Consider the following 18,232-nt stretch of genomic DNA (forward strand, 5'->3'; position numbering starts at 1 on the left):
ACCTGAACTAGTTATGTTACGTCTAATTTCAAAAACATCTTTCTTTCCAAAGAAGTAAAATCTGGAAATTACAAACTGAATGTTTTCAAGACATGATTCATTTTAGGGGCATTTGACAATGGAACATTTAAGCACAAAATCAGTCTCGAATGTTCCTATTGTCAAATACTCTTGTTAGGTGAATTCATGCATTTTTTTTATAACCAACGGTGCATGAATTTGGATCCACCAAACATACAATAAGTGACAGTTAAAAGGTTGCATTTGATAAGACTTATATCTTAGATTCTAGGGGTGCATTAAATAAAAGGTGTACTTTGAAATAATGAATTTTAAATTCATGTTACATGTTAAAAAAAAAAGGCAGACCTTAGATCCATGACATCCGTTAAAACAAACACAACAAGCTAAAAACTGGCAAAGTCTGAAACTTGAACAATGTGCTCCATTTTTAGCACTCCGCCGCCGATGGCCAAAGGAGGGCATCCGGCCAAGGGGGGCAGGAGCCCCGTGTCATTTTAGCCTTTATCAAGGAGAAAGTCGGCAAAAAGCAGCACTCGCTTTTGACTATCAAGATTTGGGATATAATGCGTACTTAAATTGAAAGGAGGAGGGCAGTTTCGGCAAGCGCTGTCGTCACTCATCCCTCCTGCCCTCTGCATAAGCGTTCCGGTGGAATACGCTTGGAGAGAAGAAGGAACAAATTCTCACGCTCCTTCTCCTCCCTTTCCTTCTCTCAGGTACGCGTATCCAGCTTTTCTCTCTCTCTCTCTCTCTCTCTCTCTCTCTCTCTCTCTTTCTGTGCTCTGCGTTTGAAGATCCTTCTGCCATTAAAGAATTCATTTCTTCACCAGTCTGAGATCTCTTCGTTCTGTTGTCTTCTGCTTTTTCTTTCGCCATTTCTTGCACAACTCGGGATTGTCGCCTTTACGTGCGAGTTTTTTTTATCCGCCTTGCTTTCTAGGCACTTTCTGGGGTCAGGTGTAGAGGTGATCGTGATTGCAGAGGCGAATTCCTGGTTCGCCCTGCGCAGAGTTTTCGGTAATGGTGAGTTGAAGCCAGTCCTCATGCTTCCCTTTCCCTATTGGCTTTGTAATTTAGTTTTCTCTAAAAGCTTTTAGATCAGTTGTCTGGTTCGACTTTCGAGTTTCCTAAAACATTGGCGTGTCATGTGCAATTTAGTTTGTTGAAATGTGCTTTTGCATGTATCTTCTGCTTTCGAGTGATTGGGATGTTGCATCCTCGGTGTTATGTAAAGGATGAGGAATCAATGTTTCGAGAATTCTTCTTTCTCCTCCTCCGCTTCTCTGTTAATTCAGTCGGCGATTGCTTTTCTGAAAGTATATATTGTTTTTCTTCGTGCGAAGTTTATTGGAGTTTGTTTGTCCGATATGAAGATCATGGTTATTTCAACATTTCACGAGTATTTCCCTTCAAAATCTGGTTTTCGACTGAATATTTTTCACATGATTTATGAAGTTTCTCTGCTGTTTTCCGAATAAAATAGAGTCGCGAGCTCCTGTTTCCTCCCCCTTTTTCTCCATTATTTCGAGAATATCAGAAATGAATTCCTCTAGTTCTTGGTTTTTTATTATATGTTTTAGGTGGTGATCCTGGTTTCGAGGATGCCGAGCTAACTAACATAAAATTTGTCTGAATTTAGAGAGAGAATGAATGAAGAAATGCTTCTAGTTTTGCTTATAATCCAAGTGAGCGCTTGTGTGGTGGTTCAAATTGTCAGAGTACAGGCGCGCAGTTTGGCATTAACCATTCTTGTGATCAGAGGCTACTAGATGTCATCCAATAGAGTGATAGATTTAGCTCTGGTTTAGCAGTTCTTAGAAATTTAATATGTAATTTGAACTATAGGTTAATATAACCCAGTGGTCATGAAATTTGGTTCCCGACATTGTTTCTACGGAAGGTAGCCACGCGAAACCCAAACGGATGGATACGGATTTTACCCAAAGCAAGATGGTGCGCTTGTCCGAATCGTGATGGTGTTGATTCAGCCATTCTTACTCGTCATTTGAATTGCTTTTGTTCTTTTTGATATTTTTTTTCTTGCCAATACTAAGCAGGAAGGTCATCAAAATCTTTCGCGTGCTGCGTGCACCTTTTTTTTTTTTTTTTTTATATCCTTTCAACTGTTGACCCGATGGATGCTATTCATCCACACTACAGCATATATTTGTTTTCTCGTTTTTCCTAGGCGTTTCTATGAGCGTCTTTCTGCTTTCATTTTATTTCGGGTGTGGAAAAAGGGCATGGGTCATCAATATCCCTGGGCTTGGATTAAGAACCAGTGTTCTCTGAATCGGCCTGATTCGGTCGATTCAAATATAATTGGTGGCCGATCCAAGGGTGCGATGTGCCACCTTTTAACTGTTTTTTAAATGCTTTATTTTTTTAAATTTTTAATTAATTGGTACATAATTGATCTCTTTAATATGGCCGATTAATGGTTAAACTGGCCTATTTGGTTCAGAAACCGATTTTTACAACGTTTACTTGAACTTGGCTTAGTCAGATTGTAGTTCTAATTCTTGTATGGAACTTTTTTCAACTTATTGGAATTATTTTCAAGTTCCACTCAATTCCACAAATAACCACAGATGCTTAAGAATAGAAAAACGATTTACTCAAAACCAGCTTTTCCTGTTAAGATTAATAATGATCTTTACTAAATTTCACATGGTACTTGACGTGACCTTTTTGTGGGTGTCACTGACTAACATGCCGTTTTCTGTAAAGTTTTTTATGTCGTTAGAATATTAACATTTAGGAGTAAATTTCATATGTCCCCCGGGTATACCACTGGTCCACCTCTTGCCCCATTTGCCACCACACTCTGAATTAGATTGCTGTGAAAATAGTTGTTAAACAGCTGCTTGATCTCCACCTTATCGCATGAGTAGTTGTTGATTCCATGGAGCTACATTTTCCACTGGGAAATTAACTGGACTATCTCTTTTTGTTTCTCAGTGTTATATCGCTTAGATATGGTTGGCATTGATTTGGCCCATCAAACAGTACAGAATTTCACATGGCTTTAACCTTTTGGACGTGAGTTGGTGAAGTGCATTAAAAGTGTTTTAGCTTACAAGGATATTACTATTGCTGTTCATTAGTAAGTTGTATGTTAGCTTGTCTACGGTGCTTTAAGAAAACCTGCCTATTCATGATATGATCCTGTTGCAGCTGGTTTTCTGTATTTCTGTCATATTAATTTTTTTTTCCCCAAGCAGGCAACTGTGGTGCTTGTTGGTGAAGAGAATACTAGAGATTCTGGTCTTGATGTTTCCATGTCTCAAGTGCCAATGGAAAGTTTGCATGCCGTTGTTAAACCTGCTGTGATTAGTGATTTTAGCAATGCTATTCCCATGCAATCTTATGAGCACCTAGACTCAAGCTCCAATGTTTGGCCCGAGAAGATGATAGATGGAGGGCTTGACAGCAATGAGAACCTTTCCCCTCTTAATGAGTCACCAGTTCTAGAAAATGAACTGAATCCAGGTGCAGGTGGGAGCTTTACTTCCAACAAACCAGTGGTGGTTTTTACCATGACATATGATAGCATAGGTGGCTTCGGTGAAATTGATGGTGGTGAGCAACTTTCTCTTTCTACAGAGATTGACATGGAGCTGGGTAATGCAAGTTTGTGCACAGAAGGTGGAATTTCTGATTCAATCAAAGTAGTATCAATCCTTCCCATAGCCGGTATTAATTTGTGTTGTCCTAATCCTGCAGGATATTTGGACTTGGCGGACTCATGTTCCGGCACATTGTCCGAGGAGGTGAGTGATCAAGGCATTTGTGAAAACGGGAAACTTTTGCCTCATGAGGAGTCACATATTCAAGAAAATGAATTGAATCTGGACACAAAAGATCAAAGATTTGCTTCAAACAAGTCAGCAACTGTTGTTGCTAGGATGGATGAGGATATGCCTGAACTTCATATAAACAATGGTAATCATTCTCTTGCTGTGGACATTGGCGCAAAGCTGGATGATAAAAATTTGTGTGGAAAAGATGTGTGTTGTGAGGATGAGGTTGATTTTGGTTATCAGCATGTTAATTTGAATAGAGGGTACCATGTTCAGGCTCTTGAGGTGGCATCACACTCTGATAAAGGACTTGTAGATGCTGCTGAAACATTTCCTGATGATGATCTCATCATGCCTGTTGTTTCATCCAGGTTTGGATTTGACAATAACTCTAAAAGTGAAAGTTTGATGACAAGTGACCACGTAGAAGAAGGCAATATCCAGAATATGGTAGAAGCGAAATCATCAGTTCCTGAAGAACATTGTCTAGACCATGAAAATTGTGGAATTGATAAAGAGCTTGAGGAGCAGTGCAAGCATGACAGCTTGCTGGTGGATAAGCATGTTCAGGGCAAGGTTTTTGATGATGAGCTCGACCTTGAGGTGGTAGAAGTTAATTATGATCATTGTAGACACAATGGAGATTCTAAAGTAGATGAAAGAGATAAAGAAACTCAAAATGCTGTTAATATTCACCATCAGAGTACCAGCATAGAGAATCAGATTGCAGATGGAGTTTCCAAGATGCCTTTGGTCATGCCACAGCCAGGAAAGCTGTTGATGGAGGACACAAATACAAGAACTTTTGAAACAGTTTCCTTTGAAGCATTGAATGTCTTGGAAAGCTCTCTAGTTGAATCCTCTTCAGGAATGAAATCTTTCACTGTGCAGCATGAGACAGATATACTGTTTGATGATGGGGATCAACATATTGATGTTGCAAGAGAGATTGGGGTCGGTGCTTCTGCCATTAACATGCTCCAGAATTCTGATTTGTGTCCCACAGATCAGGTGGAGGTTCAAACCACATCTGCTATCCTGGATGAAAAATTTAGTGAAGTAAATATGCTGGAAGAGTCTCGACCGTTTGATGACCTTTGTGGTTTAGTTAGAGGTTTCAACAGTTCACCACAATTTAGTTCTTCAGGTGTGGGGAAACCTCCTGAGACAATTCAGTGTGTCAACAAGTTTTCTGATTCTGGACATTTTGCACATTCTTCATTTGTTGAGGTTTCTATGATGGAGGGGAATGCTGAAGGAGTTGGTCCTGTAATTGTTGAGGACCACACCTACTTTGATCAATCTTTTGACCCTGCACATGTAAAGTATTATGGATCCAATTTGAAAAGCGATGGACAAGCAAACCTGGAAGAGGCTGATTTGAGCTCCGATCACATATCGTCCTTCTTTTTATCAGACAATCTTTTCACTCCATTTAGTTATTTTCGACGAAGAGATGGTGAGATTGAATGGGATCCAAGCTTAAGTACTGAAGAACTGCTGCAGCTATCGTACTCTGAAGTGGACAAGGAGATGGGACTTGAACATGTGCCTTATTCTGTTGTTAATTTGGATGAAAGTCCTGTGTGTGGTACCACAGATACCTTGTGCATAAACCTCAGTATGAAGGAGAAAGAGGTTGATCCTACAGATCTGGCTGAACCAGGGGACTCTGGCAATATGCATCTTGCTGATGAACAACATGAAACATGTTGTTTAACTAACTTTCCTTTTGAGAAGCATGGGGGCAGCCCTATTACAGGGTATGGAGCTGTGACTGGTGAAGTAGAAAAGGACGGATCTATCTCATCATCTTCTTCATCAGGAGTTGATGAAAGGCAAAGGGAGCCTTTTGACGAAAATCATTCATTTGTTGTTTACCAAACTGAATCAGATCCAGCTACTATTAATGATTGGCTTGATCGTCATGATTCTGTAAATTCCCAGGATATTGGTGCAGAACCTAATGATACTGAGATGCCAAGGGGAGTTTCAGAAGGCCAATCGGGTAAAGTGAGCAAACTTGACATCAGTGAGAAGTACAAAATGGTGTATACTGTTGATGAAACAGTAGCCACAGCCAAATCAGATCAGGAAAAGTTTAGTTATACTGATGAAACTGTAGGGAGTGAGGAAGAAATATTCACTGGATCTGCTGATTCTTCAGCTTCTGAGTCGGAACATCATGCTGGAGAACATTCCTCGTGTGATGGAAGTTCACCTTTACTGAGTTCTCAAGTTGAATATACTGCAACTTCTAGTACAGCAGACAAACAATGGGCGGAACCTTATCAGTTCACGGCTTCCAGATCTGCTGGCTATGATTTTCATTTTCGTGGTGCCAGTAAGTTGGTGGGCCAATTTGATGAGTGCCTGGCAAAGGAATGTGAAGAGATTAGGAAAGATGAAGTGCAGCCTGAGCAGGTAAGAGCGGTAAGTTCTATACTATATTTTTTATGTTAATTATTGCTGCCATAATGTTATAATTCTTGAGGTGTACTGATGGTTCATATGCTTGTTAAATATCAGGCTAACATGTTTGCATGAGGCTTCAATGCCAGGCCCCTTTTTGATTAGTTAGATTAACATTATCATGACCTATCCAATAATGAAATAGCAAAGAATCTTTTGCTAAAATTACTAAATAATCAATTTGTACTCTTTGGTAGTTTGATCAAGCAATTAATCGGACTTGCAAGTTGCCAGGTCCCTGCTGGGTTCAATTTGTCCTCGGACCCTCCTGTTGTTGAGTCTCATTTCAGTTGCTTAAACTTGTTTGCATTTGTCCATGCACAAAACCTTGCATATGAAACCTTTCAACTTCAAATAGTATTTACTTTCTATGCTTTCTCTTCTCAGGATAAATATTCTGATAGAACCCTGACTTGTAAGCGAGCTTCTTTTCAAGAATGCTGTGGTGTCTGGGATTGGATTCGTGGATTTCGTGGATAAAGGTTGACTTGATCAATATTGCCGAAATTTCTGAGCGAAGCAAGTGAAAATTTGTTCCAAATGAGAGCAACATGATAAGTTCTCATTGTTTGCAGGTTCTTAAGTAGGTTAGCTGGTTCTATGATCTGTTTACTTTCTTCTGTTAGCCTTCTTTTGTAGCTTTTCGTTAGGTGATATGATCGGTTTCAAAGTAATGGTGTTAAAAGGGACTCTAGTGAGCTTCGTTCTTGTAAGATGTCATATATAGTAAATATGTTAAATGGGTATACTTTCAGTATCATTTGGGAGTTTCCCGTTGTGAAAAAGCTTAGTTTGCTGGTAAATGTTTCTGTTTGTCATCAGGTCATGCTTTCAATGCATTGAAGCACTTCTTTCTCTAGATTGTTGTATGTGGAACTGGAAAACTTTGAGTCGACCAACGGAAAATATGTTTGAATCCATCAATTTCGTTTTCATTGACATGAATGAAAACAGAAAATGTAAAGGGGGTCTTGCAGCAAGGCAGTGTTCTGTTGCTGGAGTTGATTTGTTTCTAATGCTGGAGAAATTGCCAGCTGATTTTTGTTGAATTTGAAGAACTACAGTAGGGCATCAAGCATCCCAACAACAGTGATTCGACATGCCTACAAGCCAGGAAGATTCTCGGCTATTGTCCATCTCATGTCGAAGAAACAGCTGTCTTCATGCGCACGCCGAATATAAGCTTCTGTCTGGCGGCCATTGTTAGTCGTGCGCTTGCCGTTGTTCTGCAGGCACCAGTGGCATAACCTTAAACGAAATCCACCGCACGGGAGAGGAGGGGAAACCGAACTTAGTGCGTGTAAGCTGGTTGAATATGGATCAGCGAATCACATAAGAAATCAGACTAATACCAGATGCAGGACAGCCTAAATAAGCAAAGACACTCCATCCGCAACCCGTTCATGAATCTGCACCTTATTCTATGTCTGGATCTAAAAAAAAAAAAAACAACACAAGATCCATTTATGTAATTATTGGAAATTTGGGAATATAAATTCGTATAGCCTTTTTCATACCGACAAAAATGTTTTGCAGCCAGCAAAAAATGGAGTCTTCCGGGTTAAACATTTGTACTAACTCTTGATCTTGTTATGTTTATTTTTCTGGTTGTATTGGATTATGTTGAAGCTGAAACGAGCTTATTCATTATTAAAAAACCGGGAGATCTTTGTGAATGGTGGAACGACCTTTTTGTGCTTTCCGGTTAATACAACGGAAAATATAGGTTTCATCTTGCTCTTTTCTTAAATCCCACAAGAAATGGAAAATTACGGTCTTGATCTGAGACAAATAAAAATTAAATGCTTTAGGGCCAAAGAGGCATTCACATTCTTTTCCTATAAAATAAGATTTATACAAGGTTTATAAAATTTACAAAAAAGCATCTAATGTTTAGTCAATAATAAATGATTGTTCAATTTTTCATATAAAATGACAAAGTACCCCTATGGAAGAAAAAAAGGAAGACCCTGATTTTTTCCATGCTCAAGGATGCAACGCTAGCATACTTAGCTTCTGACCTAGTTCAACTTTGAAAATTTTAGGCTAATTCCTTGTCCAGGTTTATAGAAAGCACCTAACCCAGTTAGCTTTGTATCTCAAATTTGCACCTCATGAGGTTTGTTACAAGTGGTTATATGTTGCCATGTATTGTTGTTTAGTTGTATAATCGTGAAAACTTGTATTTTTTTCATTTTCTTATTAATTTCATATATTTTAATTATTCAGTGACTACTAGGCGTATGCTTCAATGCCTCTGGGCCTACGACAAATTGAATGCCTTGCTTTGGGTCAATATTGGTCTCATCTCATCTAATTTGTCCAACTACGCTGGGATGGTTATGTATGGTATGGGTAAGTAGAAGGGGGGACCTTACCGGTCGAACCCCCCTCGTCTACCTCCTCTGTTTTTTCGGTTTTGAGGCGACGGCTTCTGAGGCTTCATTCGGCCTACTCTAGGCGGTACCGCCTTACCCCATGCATAGTCATAAGAAGAGAGAAGCACGTCGGTCGCTCTCAGTTTCGAACCCTAACCCCAGCAACCCCTCCTTCTCTCTCTCTCTCTCTCTCTCTGAAGTCTGAACCATGAGTTTCCGTCGAGCGCTCGCCGGAATGCTTCACACTGTAGCCTGCCGTCATGATCCGCGGGCGCGCCTACTTCCGCATCTTACCATCCTGCGTTCCTCTTACGTAGCTTGTAACGAGGCTAGTATTCCCCATTCTGGCGAGGGACAGCCGGTTGTTTCTGGTTCGGCGCCGAAAGAAGTGCACGGCGGCTTCTCTATGGATGATTCTTCAAAGAGCCAAGGGCTCACAAGCCCCCTGGAAGGTGAGAAGCAAGTGTCTTTCTCGTTGTCCGATTCTGATAAGAAGATGGAGTTTCCCGGCGCTCCCGCGCAGGACAGGGTTCGAGTTGACGAGAAAGAATATCCACGGCCGGCGGAAATCCCGTGGCAGGAAAAGGTTGCGAACTCGGTGAATCTAATCGGCCGCGTGGGGTTGCCAGTCCATCTCGAGACGTTTCCTGATGGCTCTGCGTACGCCATTGCCATCCTCGAGCAGAAAAAGACTCCAAACTTTCCTCAACTGTGGTTGGTTTCATCTGCGTCTTGGGCTTTGATTGGAACATGCTCGTCTTATTCGGATGATCATTATTTCTTTATTGTTTTTGCATGCTAAGTAGTTTACAGTTTTATTTGATTTTTTAGACAATTATTTTCCTTTTTCAGCGCAAAAGTTCTTCACTTTCTACTAGTGGTTAAAAATAGAATTTGGGTCCAATTTTTTGTATGAAGCTTCTTAGGTCTCTGCAAAATCAACCCATAGCTTTTCAGGATTTTGCAACTCTGACGGAGTTTTGATAGATTTTCAAATTGTTCCATGTTTCTGTTTTATGGAAAACAGAATTCTAAAACTCTGATTTTCTGCTCTATCCTCGAACTTTTAATCCCCTCTAATTTTTTAGTACTTATTTTGTGATTGTTTTGTCTAGTTTCAGATTGATATTTTTGTGTGATTTTATGAGCTCTGCATTTGTGATAACCAAAAGAAAATTCCAAACCTATCCTCTTTTACAGATTCTGGAATTTTAGGTTTATGGGGAGAAGGAGCAAGTCAGTAATTGTTTCATTCGAATTTCATTATTTTCATGTGACTTCATGTGTTTCATTGCTAATTGGAGGAACTAATTAGCAATTTTTTAGTGGTTATTCATCCAAATGATTCATGATCTTGTCACATATTTGGGCTCGTTTAGGTAGGAAAATCAAAGCATTCGGCCAATACACTTAGTTTACCTAGTGTATGCACGGTAATGGAGAACCAGAGAGAGCAAAATGCTCAAGAGCTGGGAGCACCAAAGAAGGAGTAAAATCCGTTTGTCGTTAACGACTTATTCAGCTGGCTAGCCTGGTTTCGTCTGTTGACGATATTCTACACTCCTTCTCACAAATACTTGCCTGTCAACGTATGCATTTTCCCCTTTCCATTTTCGTCCTGTACATGCCATCTATGTTTACTCTCTTTCACTGGGACTGTGGGACATATTCTGTGCAAATTTACAAATTGATTCCATAATTTTTCCTTCTATGTGTCCACTATGGTGGTGCGAACTCTTCTAATTGGATCCATTGGCAGAACATGGTAAGCTTCAAATATAGTCAGAGAAGGTTCTTGGATGCACCGGTCTATCCAGAGATTTGGAATTTAGATGATGTTAATCCCCAGTTCCAGTAGCGTTGTTGGTTGCATCTGAAGTCCATACACATTCTAATAGCATATGGTTCCGCTGTTCTATGTTCTGTTTTCTTTGTATGACATTTGATCTTTACAAAGTTGATGGGTTTCTGCTCTGGTATATTTCTCTGGAGAACCTTTTTTCCCCATTTTTTGTAATGCATAGATGGTCACTGAAAATTGTTGTTTATGCTCATGAGGATTCTTATGTCTTCATTCTTGGCTGGAGCAGGATACCTGTGATTTTTCAAGGTGACTTGGCAGGAATTGCGGCTTGCCATCTTAAGGAAGATGATCGCATCCATATCTCTGGGCAGCTTAGTGCAGATTCACCACAAATTGTTATGGAAGATCGCGTATCTACTCTTCATGTTAGCTGCTAACTTTAGTGGCTTTCCTTTTATTTTTTGTGTAATTTTCAATCTTTGTTTAAGTGATTGAGAATCCGGTTGGTAAAGGAACAAAAACTACCATATTAGTGGACTTTGATCGTTGCTTTTGTCTGAGATTGGTCTCATGAAGTGCCTTGGATGCAAAAATTGAACTTGATTGCCTATTTTACAATTTTAAAAGCTGAATAATAGAATTTGAACTGAAAGTCTGCTAAGTCAACCTTGAATGATTCTACAGAATAAGTGCTTGTCTACTAGGTTGTAGAATTATAAAGTTGCTACATGCAAACCACACACTTTGACATCTGAAAAATTCCTTCATATTAGTTGATGGGCATTCACTAACTGCTTGTTTGTGACTTGGTGAGCCTAGTTCAAGAGATATGATACGCTTTTCACAAGATGGCATAGCTAAATTGTCAGGTGCTTGTGGAGGAGCACTTTTCCTGCACACACATTCAAATTTCAAACAATATGGCTTTGTCTGTATTGAACAGGGACATGCTTTGATGAACTGTCATCTCTGCATCAATGTTTTCTGCTGACAATTTTGATCTCGGTTTGCTTTGTTTCCTTTTGTTTTCTTTTGGCACAAGAAATGTTTTTGCTTAGGAAAGTTGACTTTCTTTAGGCTACTTGAACCATCTCCACTACATTGAATGGTTGAATTGTAACCATTTCTGTTGATGTGCTATTTTGTATGACAATATGACATCAATGTAAGTTTTGGTTCGTAATAACCTTTTCCCCTTAAACAAATAGTTCTATGGAGTATGGACAACTGATCTCATATTTTTATGGTATCCCTAATTACATAAGACCCAGGATCCATCTTCTCTTTTACCCATTTTCCATATGTTCTCTTTTTTGTTTGATCCTTCAATCACTTGCTGATTGCAGTTAAGCCTCTCTCTCTCTCTCTCTCTCTTGCTGATTAGTGCAGCTGAACCAATGCAAATAATGTTCTGGTTAGGTTAAAGTAAGATAGGTAGAAAGCTAGGTCCTACAAAGCAATCTTGGATATTTTATAGAAGACAGTGCCCAGTTGTAAAAACATCAAAATGAAATCCTTAGAAAAGCAATCATTTCACTGCCCCATAATATATGGTTTATTTGCCACCAAAATTGAGTAGTTATTTTGAGCTCTTTTTTTTGGGTAAATTTTTTGAATGGTGGCCTATATGTTCTTGTAATCCAACCAAGTTGGTTTATTTTTCTCTGTTCTAAACGCACTTTTCTAATTATTGTGCTTTGCTGCTATTATTCTTTAATGCTATTATTTCTTTATTTGGCATCGGTTGGGTTTCCTAAATTATTCCTGTAAAAATTTTGGTTTAACATTCTCTTTTTCTGTTGTTAGTTTGTACAATTGCCATATACTCAAGCAACGGCTGTGAGGTAGGGTTGTAGTTAAACAAACCTGTGAACCGGACTTGAATCAGCTGATGGGTAAGTGAGTGGACTCGGCCACTCGGCCAGGATAGGTCATAAACTTTTATAGTGTATTTTTACTACAAAATGATGAAAAGGTGGAAAATGCCTATAAAATAACAAATGGCTATCAAGTAAATACAATCAAATAACTACAGTTTGTGAATGCAACTGCAAAACAGTAACAGCTAATAGACAACATACATTGGATTTATTTATTTCTAGTAAGCCACTATATTTTATTTCTTTGTGCCATTGGGTAATAGTTAGAAACTAGAATAAGTGCTGAATGAAATAGTTCTGAATTGTGTGATTTGTTCAGTCGATCCGGAACTGAGTCCTATGGGATTCAGTTGCATTTGGATTAGTACATGACTCATGACCCAGTCCCTTGGTTATCCTGGTTGACTCGAGCAATTGCCAAGTGAACTCACCAGGTTTGCCAAATATGGCCAGGATTTCAGTTTGTAGACATATTTCTTTACTAGTAGGAAATTGGCCTTTTGTGGTTTTTAGCATCATCATGGGCTGGGAGCCTGGAACGTTTCTATGGTTTATACTTTGTAGAAATATATGACATATTGAATGCGTTCCAAGGACATAATATCGAGATAGAGTACTCAATGCTTTCTCTCGTATATCTTTTTTTTTTTTTTAATTTTCCTTCTATATGTGTTATAAATATTCTTTACAAATTGAGAGAATGATTATTATCAAGTCTAGCTTGATCTTAGTCTAGTTGGTTGTCTTTTTAAATGTTTAGTACTGATATCAAAGAGTAGCATCTTGGTAACCTGTAGCTTGTGAAAAGGGGAGTGGGACACTGGCATGCCAAACTGTGCCATTGGCCTATCACTGCAGGAACTAAAAACTAGCTTATGGAACAACATAATAATGGGCTATCCCAAGAGGCCAAGTTGCAGTCATAGGACTTCTCGGTTGGGTGTCTGTAATTCTACACTTTCATGATTTTGGCATTGTGTACTGTCTTGCCTTCTGTTGAACCACATTAAACTTGCCAAACTGATGTGAACTGGTCGGGCTTCTGAATCATGTTTATCATGTTTCTCTGTTGAAAAGTAAACTAGGCGTAGGTTGAACTTTGCCAGTCTTATTGCCGAGAATAAGCCTAATTTTCCATCATGATTATCCATAGATTGGTGTTTTATGTTCATCTTTCTCCAAATGAAGGTGCTTGAAAAGCTTACTCCCTTGTTGTGTGGATATTGGTAGCTCTATTCTGAAGGAATGATACCCTATTTTTGAATATTCCTTGATTTGAATTGATGGCCTATTTTCCGTTTGTGACTAGGCAACATCTTACATGGAAGGTTCTGTTGCTCAGTTAGTTCTAACACAGCCTCAATGTAGTTTCATTTACCCATCATCTTGTTATGTCAGGTGATGGCACAGAGTCTGAGCTTTATACAGGAAAAACCTGAAGGGGGAAAGACTGAGCCATTGCATAAAAGACTACCTCATGCTACTCACTTGGCTGGTAAATTTCTCGTGCTTTTATTAGTCGTGGGAATTTTTGTTTCACCTTGGAGTGGGTCTTATCTAAGAAATAGTGCTGAAATTATAAAAGCAAAACACTACATTGATATCTTGTCCTGAAGTCTAAGACCTTTTGAAACTATGGTTTTATCATTTATGCCAAGATTCATGAAAATTTCAGCACTTTAATGAAGCTTTTGGATGATTGAATTCTGCTATTTCTAACAAATCTATTGTTTGATTTTTCACTATTTTGAATGAGAAAGTGAAGTTCAACCAATTGAACTTATGATATATCGAACAAACTTTTCTGGTAATAGCAATCAAATTTTATCAACAGCAGAAAAGAATTGTTGTTTGGATGCATGATCTTACACAGCCGGAACATCAAATAGGACAACAATTTGTTATTCATTTTCTCTGGTCACAAGTTTCCCTATCTTATTCAAAAGAATCAAAACAATAAAGATATATAGATTGTATCAGATTTCTGTTTTTGCTACTTTTTTCTTTCAATTAATAGAAAGCACAGTTTATGACCAAGAATGGTCAAATTTTAAGTTTATGCTCCTCATTGACAATATATATATATATATATATATTCTCCTACACATACGTATAATTTTTTTTTCATCAACTCTGCATCTTGTCTTATGCGTATTTAATTCACAATGTTTTTTTTTTCTTCTTTTCTATTTCAGAGAAGAGTAGTATTCGAGGATTGAAGATTTCTGAAAGTCATTGGGATGACTTCCTTACAAATCCTCATAACTGGTGGGATACACGACACGACAAGGTTGGACAGTAACAAATGATTTATCATTTATGACTTATCCTTTGTTTTTTTTAACATAAACACATTATTGGTGATTCTCTTGCTTAGTTGTTGTCCTTTCCTGATTTCTGTGATTAGGTTAATCCTAGAAGACCTGACTTTGTACATAAAGAATATAATCTAGTGCTTTGGCTTGGACAATCAACACCGTCCCAGGTTCTTTTATCTCTTAAAGACTCTGCTTTCTGCCAGAAACTGGAGCAATTAGACACAGGCAAGTTGGGACCTTTTGATGATGTGATTGCATATCATTGTTCCATGTTTTCAATGGTAACTTAGTCACTACAATTTTACTTCTGTCAGGAACTATTCTCAAAGTTTCTTGTAAGTTTGAAAAAGGCATTTAGAGAGTGGAAACTTACTGAGAATGTGAAATTTTTTCTGCAACATACCTTTTCACTTTTCACCCATAGGTTGTCCTTCTGGAAAAGTATGCGAAGTTGTGAAATAAGACTGCGTACCTGCTTAAAAGTTCAATATATTTCTGTAACAGCAGATATGGTACAAAGGCGGGTTTTCTTTAATTTACATTTGTTTCTTTTGGAGGTGGTGGGTTTTTTTTTTTTTGGTGGGAAGGGTGGGGGTCGTTTCTGCTGGAGAAGGTGGAGAAAATTGAGGGATCTGATTGGTTTTCACTCAGACGGTATCTGGAACTGACCAAGTTTGACCTAAAAGGAATTATCATTAATGAATATGAATGAATCTTCTATCAGGACTTGTCACTATCCAGAGTAGTGGATGGTGGTTTTGATTGCTGGGAGAGTTCCTGTAAATGGGAGTCCATAAGACAAGGGTATGGATAGGGTTGGAATTGATTCTGCTTGAGGTTGCCAGGTCTGTGTAGTTGTGCAGCCCATTATATCTGATCTGATACTCTTGCTTTAAAAGTGCAGTTTATATTCTTAATTCACAGTAAGGGGTCTGTGAAGAATCTGAAGATCCCTGGCTTGTCTTTGGAAAGGGAAAAAAGTACAGATGAGCTTCCTTATTCTTTAACCATTACCATGTAATTTTACAAGAGCAGTCAAAGTTCAAATACAATGTGTTATCAGACTTAAAATCTATCTTAATTCTTATGTGGCTTTGAAGGTTGTCTTGTCCCTTCAGCTATCCTAAGTCAAGTAGCAGCTGGTAACTTCATATCTGATCATGGATCAGATGGGAATTGCATGTGCTTGGAGGTTGATCACTTGGAACATCCAGAATTGATTGTCAAACAAGCAATGACTGTCTGGCAGTTCCCGTTTTCTGTTTGACTTAATGTTCAACTTCTTGTAAACACTTTTCAAACAATGCATAAGTAAACTGCCCCACTTATTATCAGTTTGGTTGCACTGTGCATTGCTGGCCCATGAAGTAGCAGGGTCATGTTCCTTTATATTACGTTGTCTGATACGGTTTACATGATAAACAAATGCATTCTTTGCTCCTACGTGCAGACAAGCAGACGGGCTCTATTTTTGGTAATAAGCTGTGGGAGGACCTTCTTTCAAATCCTGGTAACTGGATAGACGGGAGAAACAGCAAGGTTAGAAGAAAATCGGCTGTGGACTCCTAATGTTTTAGAAGCTTCTTGATTTCCCACTTACGTTATCCTGATCTTTTTGCTTTTGAATCTTGAGTGCAGACAAAGACCAATCAGCCAGACTTCAAACACAGAATATCTGGACGTGCACTTTGGATTGGTGAAACCACACCACCATCAGTTACGTTAGCTCTGGACTCTCCTGATTTTTGCGAAAAGTTAATAAAATGGAAAACAGGTAAAGGAACTGATCTTTTTGTCTCCAAATCCCTTGTGCTCTTTTCTTGTATTTCCAGGATTGGTTGTATAATGCGCCAAGAAATTTAATTGCCTTTTGCTCTCTTGGTTAGTGAACCAGTACCAACTACTGGCTCGATCAAATAGTCCTAAATTCACGGGTGATCTCCTAGGCACTGTTTCTTTTGTTTTCCTACAAGTGTTTCAACAACCTGCAGCCTCCTTTTCTTTTATTGTTTCTTCCTCTGCAGTTGGAAGGGTAATGTAGACTACCATAGTTACTCTTTTTAGGAAAAATGTTCAGATATTGTTGTCATGTATATGCAGTCCAAAATGAAACAAAGGTAGGCACTGAGGATTCCTGGAAGGACTTGATTGATAACCCAGATAGGTGGTGGGACAACAGATTGACAAAGGTAGTTGTGTACAGTACCTTCTATTCCCGCTCAGTTGTGTGCTACCATGTTTCAAAGTACGCATATCGTGATGCAGAACATGCATTTTTCTTTTGCTAGCATCTCTATGTTACAAGCAATGTTTTCACTAACTCGAAATGATAGCAGCATGATAAATTTATTTCAGTAAATAGGCATTACTATAGAAAAATGTGTTTGCTAATAAACCTTTGCAGTTGTCGTAAAAGATGTTTTGTCATGATCTCGTACAACAAGGGAATATAAAGTATGGATTGATTTTTTTTCAAATCCGGTCCGTTTCATGTTGGATTTTCTAAATTATTCTCTAATTTTACCTCATTACCTGGGTTCCAAATTGAATAATTAAAAAAATTCATAAAGACTTGATTAATCATCTATGGTATTCTTGCATATATGAACGTGCTTGCAAAGTTGGGTATATATATCAGCAAAGTTGACTTGTTTTTTTGCCCTGCATTGTCTCATTGCAGGCAAATCCTAGAGCACCAGATTTCAAGCACAAAGAGAGTGGCGAAGCACTGTGGCTTGGTAGTTCCCCAGACTGGGCAAGATCAAAGTTAACACTTGACAGTGCCGTAGAAGATAACTCTTTCTAGCAGTGTTGCAGATTCACCCAGGTGGGGAAAGGTAGACATTTAAATGTTTCAGAGTTATAACTTTTCATCAGATCTATACTTTTGCTGAGTCCTGTATGCTGTGATTCTCACAGGGTCTTTTGTAGTCCAAGCTTTTGATCTCCGCCGTTCTTGGGTTACAGTGGGCAACCGCTTCTTCTGGTTTTACTGAAATGGAGAAGAGAAATTCCAGAACATGTTGCACCACTCTGTAAATGTGATACGTGGATGGTTGGTGCTGGAACTGTTGAAGTTGTCCAAAGTATCCTACCAGCATCTGGTCCAGCGTTTGAGCCTAGCTTCCTCTTTTTTGCAATTGACTACCAGTCAACTTTGTACGGAAGCATGAAGGCTGCCCAGATGTAAAGCTATTGTTATTGTCAGACGGGGTCTTGTTAGAAGTTTTTGGAAATTCGTACCTGTAGACCATATCCATGTGCACATTGCGTCCCTCAATTTGTGTCCTCTTACGAGGTTAATATCCGATGGCTGGCACGCGCAAGGGGAAGCTACTAAATTCAAGATGATTGAGTTCAGCAGGCTTATATATAGATTTAACGTGCTTTAGGCATTCTCTTTCTTGGTTTTGGAAGTTCTGTTTATTTACATAACTAGACACGCTGTATCATAAAATTTAGTATAATTTCATCTCTATTTGAAATGGTCAACTGGCATTAGGGTTAAAAATAATCAATATTAAACGTCTCATTCTCAGGAAATAGTATGTTT

At 38.7% G+C, this 18,232-nt stretch overlaps 2 protein-coding genes across 5 annotated transcripts; both read left to right on the top strand.

Annotated features, from left to right (window-relative positions):
- Positions 1-621: 621 nt before the first annotated feature.
- Positions 622-7,120, top strand: LOC116251538 (uncharacterized). The gene is made up of 4 exons (XM_031625865.2): positions 622-740; positions 3,249-3,672; positions 3,751-6,260; positions 6,687-7,120. The coding sequence occupies exons 2-4, from the start codon at positions 3,306-3,308 to the stop codon at positions 6,777-6,779; spliced, it is 2,970 nt and encodes a 989-aa protein (XP_031481725.1). The 5' UTR covers positions 622-740; positions 3,249-3,305; the 3' UTR covers positions 6,780-7,120.
- A 1,545-nt stretch (positions 7,121-8,665) lies between these two features.
- On the top strand, positions 8,666-18,079 carry LOC116250888 (protein OSB2, chloroplastic-like). Of its 4 annotated transcripts, none has more exons than XM_031624865.2 (10): positions 8,668-9,391; positions 10,768-10,906; positions 13,760-13,856; positions 14,557-14,651; positions 14,769-14,904; positions 16,130-16,218; positions 16,318-16,453; positions 16,780-16,868; positions 17,360-17,516; positions 17,599-18,079. In XM_031624865.2, the coding sequence occupies exons 1-9, from the start codon at positions 8,886-8,888 to the stop codon at positions 17,483-17,485; spliced, it is 1,413 nt and encodes a 470-aa protein (XP_031480725.1). In that variant the 5' UTR covers positions 8,668-8,885; the 3' UTR covers positions 17,486-17,516; positions 17,599-18,079. The 4 variants fall into 4 exon arrangements, with proteins under 4 accessions (XP_031480727.1, XP_031480725.1, XP_031480726.1 ...); XM_031624866.2 differs by having other exon boundaries at positions 17,647-18,079; XM_031624864.2 differs by having other exon boundaries at positions 8,669-9,391; positions 17,360-17,506.
- The last annotated feature ends 153 nt before the right edge of the window (positions 18,080-18,232 follow it).

The sequence above is a fragment of the Nymphaea colorata genome, chromosome 3 (genome assembly GCF_008831285.2).
Source record: "Nymphaea colorata isolate Beijing-Zhang1983 chromosome 3, ASM883128v2, whole genome shotgun sequence".
Lineage (NCBI taxonomy): Eukaryota > Viridiplantae > Streptophyta > Magnoliopsida > Nymphaeales > Nymphaeaceae > Nymphaea > Nymphaea colorata.

Excerpts from the sequence above, each read along its gene's own strand:
- LOC116251538 (XM_031625865.2), top strand. The coding sequence starts at position 3,306 with ATGTCTCAAGTGCCAATGGAAAGTTTGCATGCCGTTGTTAAACCTGCT. Across the intron at positions 3,673-3,750 it reads TGCAAGTTTGTGCACAGAAG|GATATTTGGACTTGGCGGAC; the intron begins GTGGAATTTCTG and ends CTAATCCTGCAG. Across the intron at positions 6,261-6,686 it reads AGCCTGAGCAGGTAAGAGCG|GATAAATATTCTGATAGAAC; the intron begins GTAAGTTCTATA and ends TTCTCTTCTCAG.
- LOC116250888 (XM_031624865.2), top strand. The coding sequence starts at position 8,886 with ATGAGTTTCCGTCGAGCGCTCGCCGGAATGCTTCACACTGTAGCCTGC. Across the intron at positions 9,392-10,767 it reads CCAAACTTTCCTCAACTGTG|GATACCTGTGATTTTTCAAG; the intron begins GTTGGTTTCATC and ends TGGCTGGAGCAG. Across the intron at positions 16,869-17,359 it reads GGGACAACAGATTGACAAAG|GCAAATCCTAGAGCACCAGA; the intron begins GTAGTTGTGTAC and ends GTCTCATTGCAG.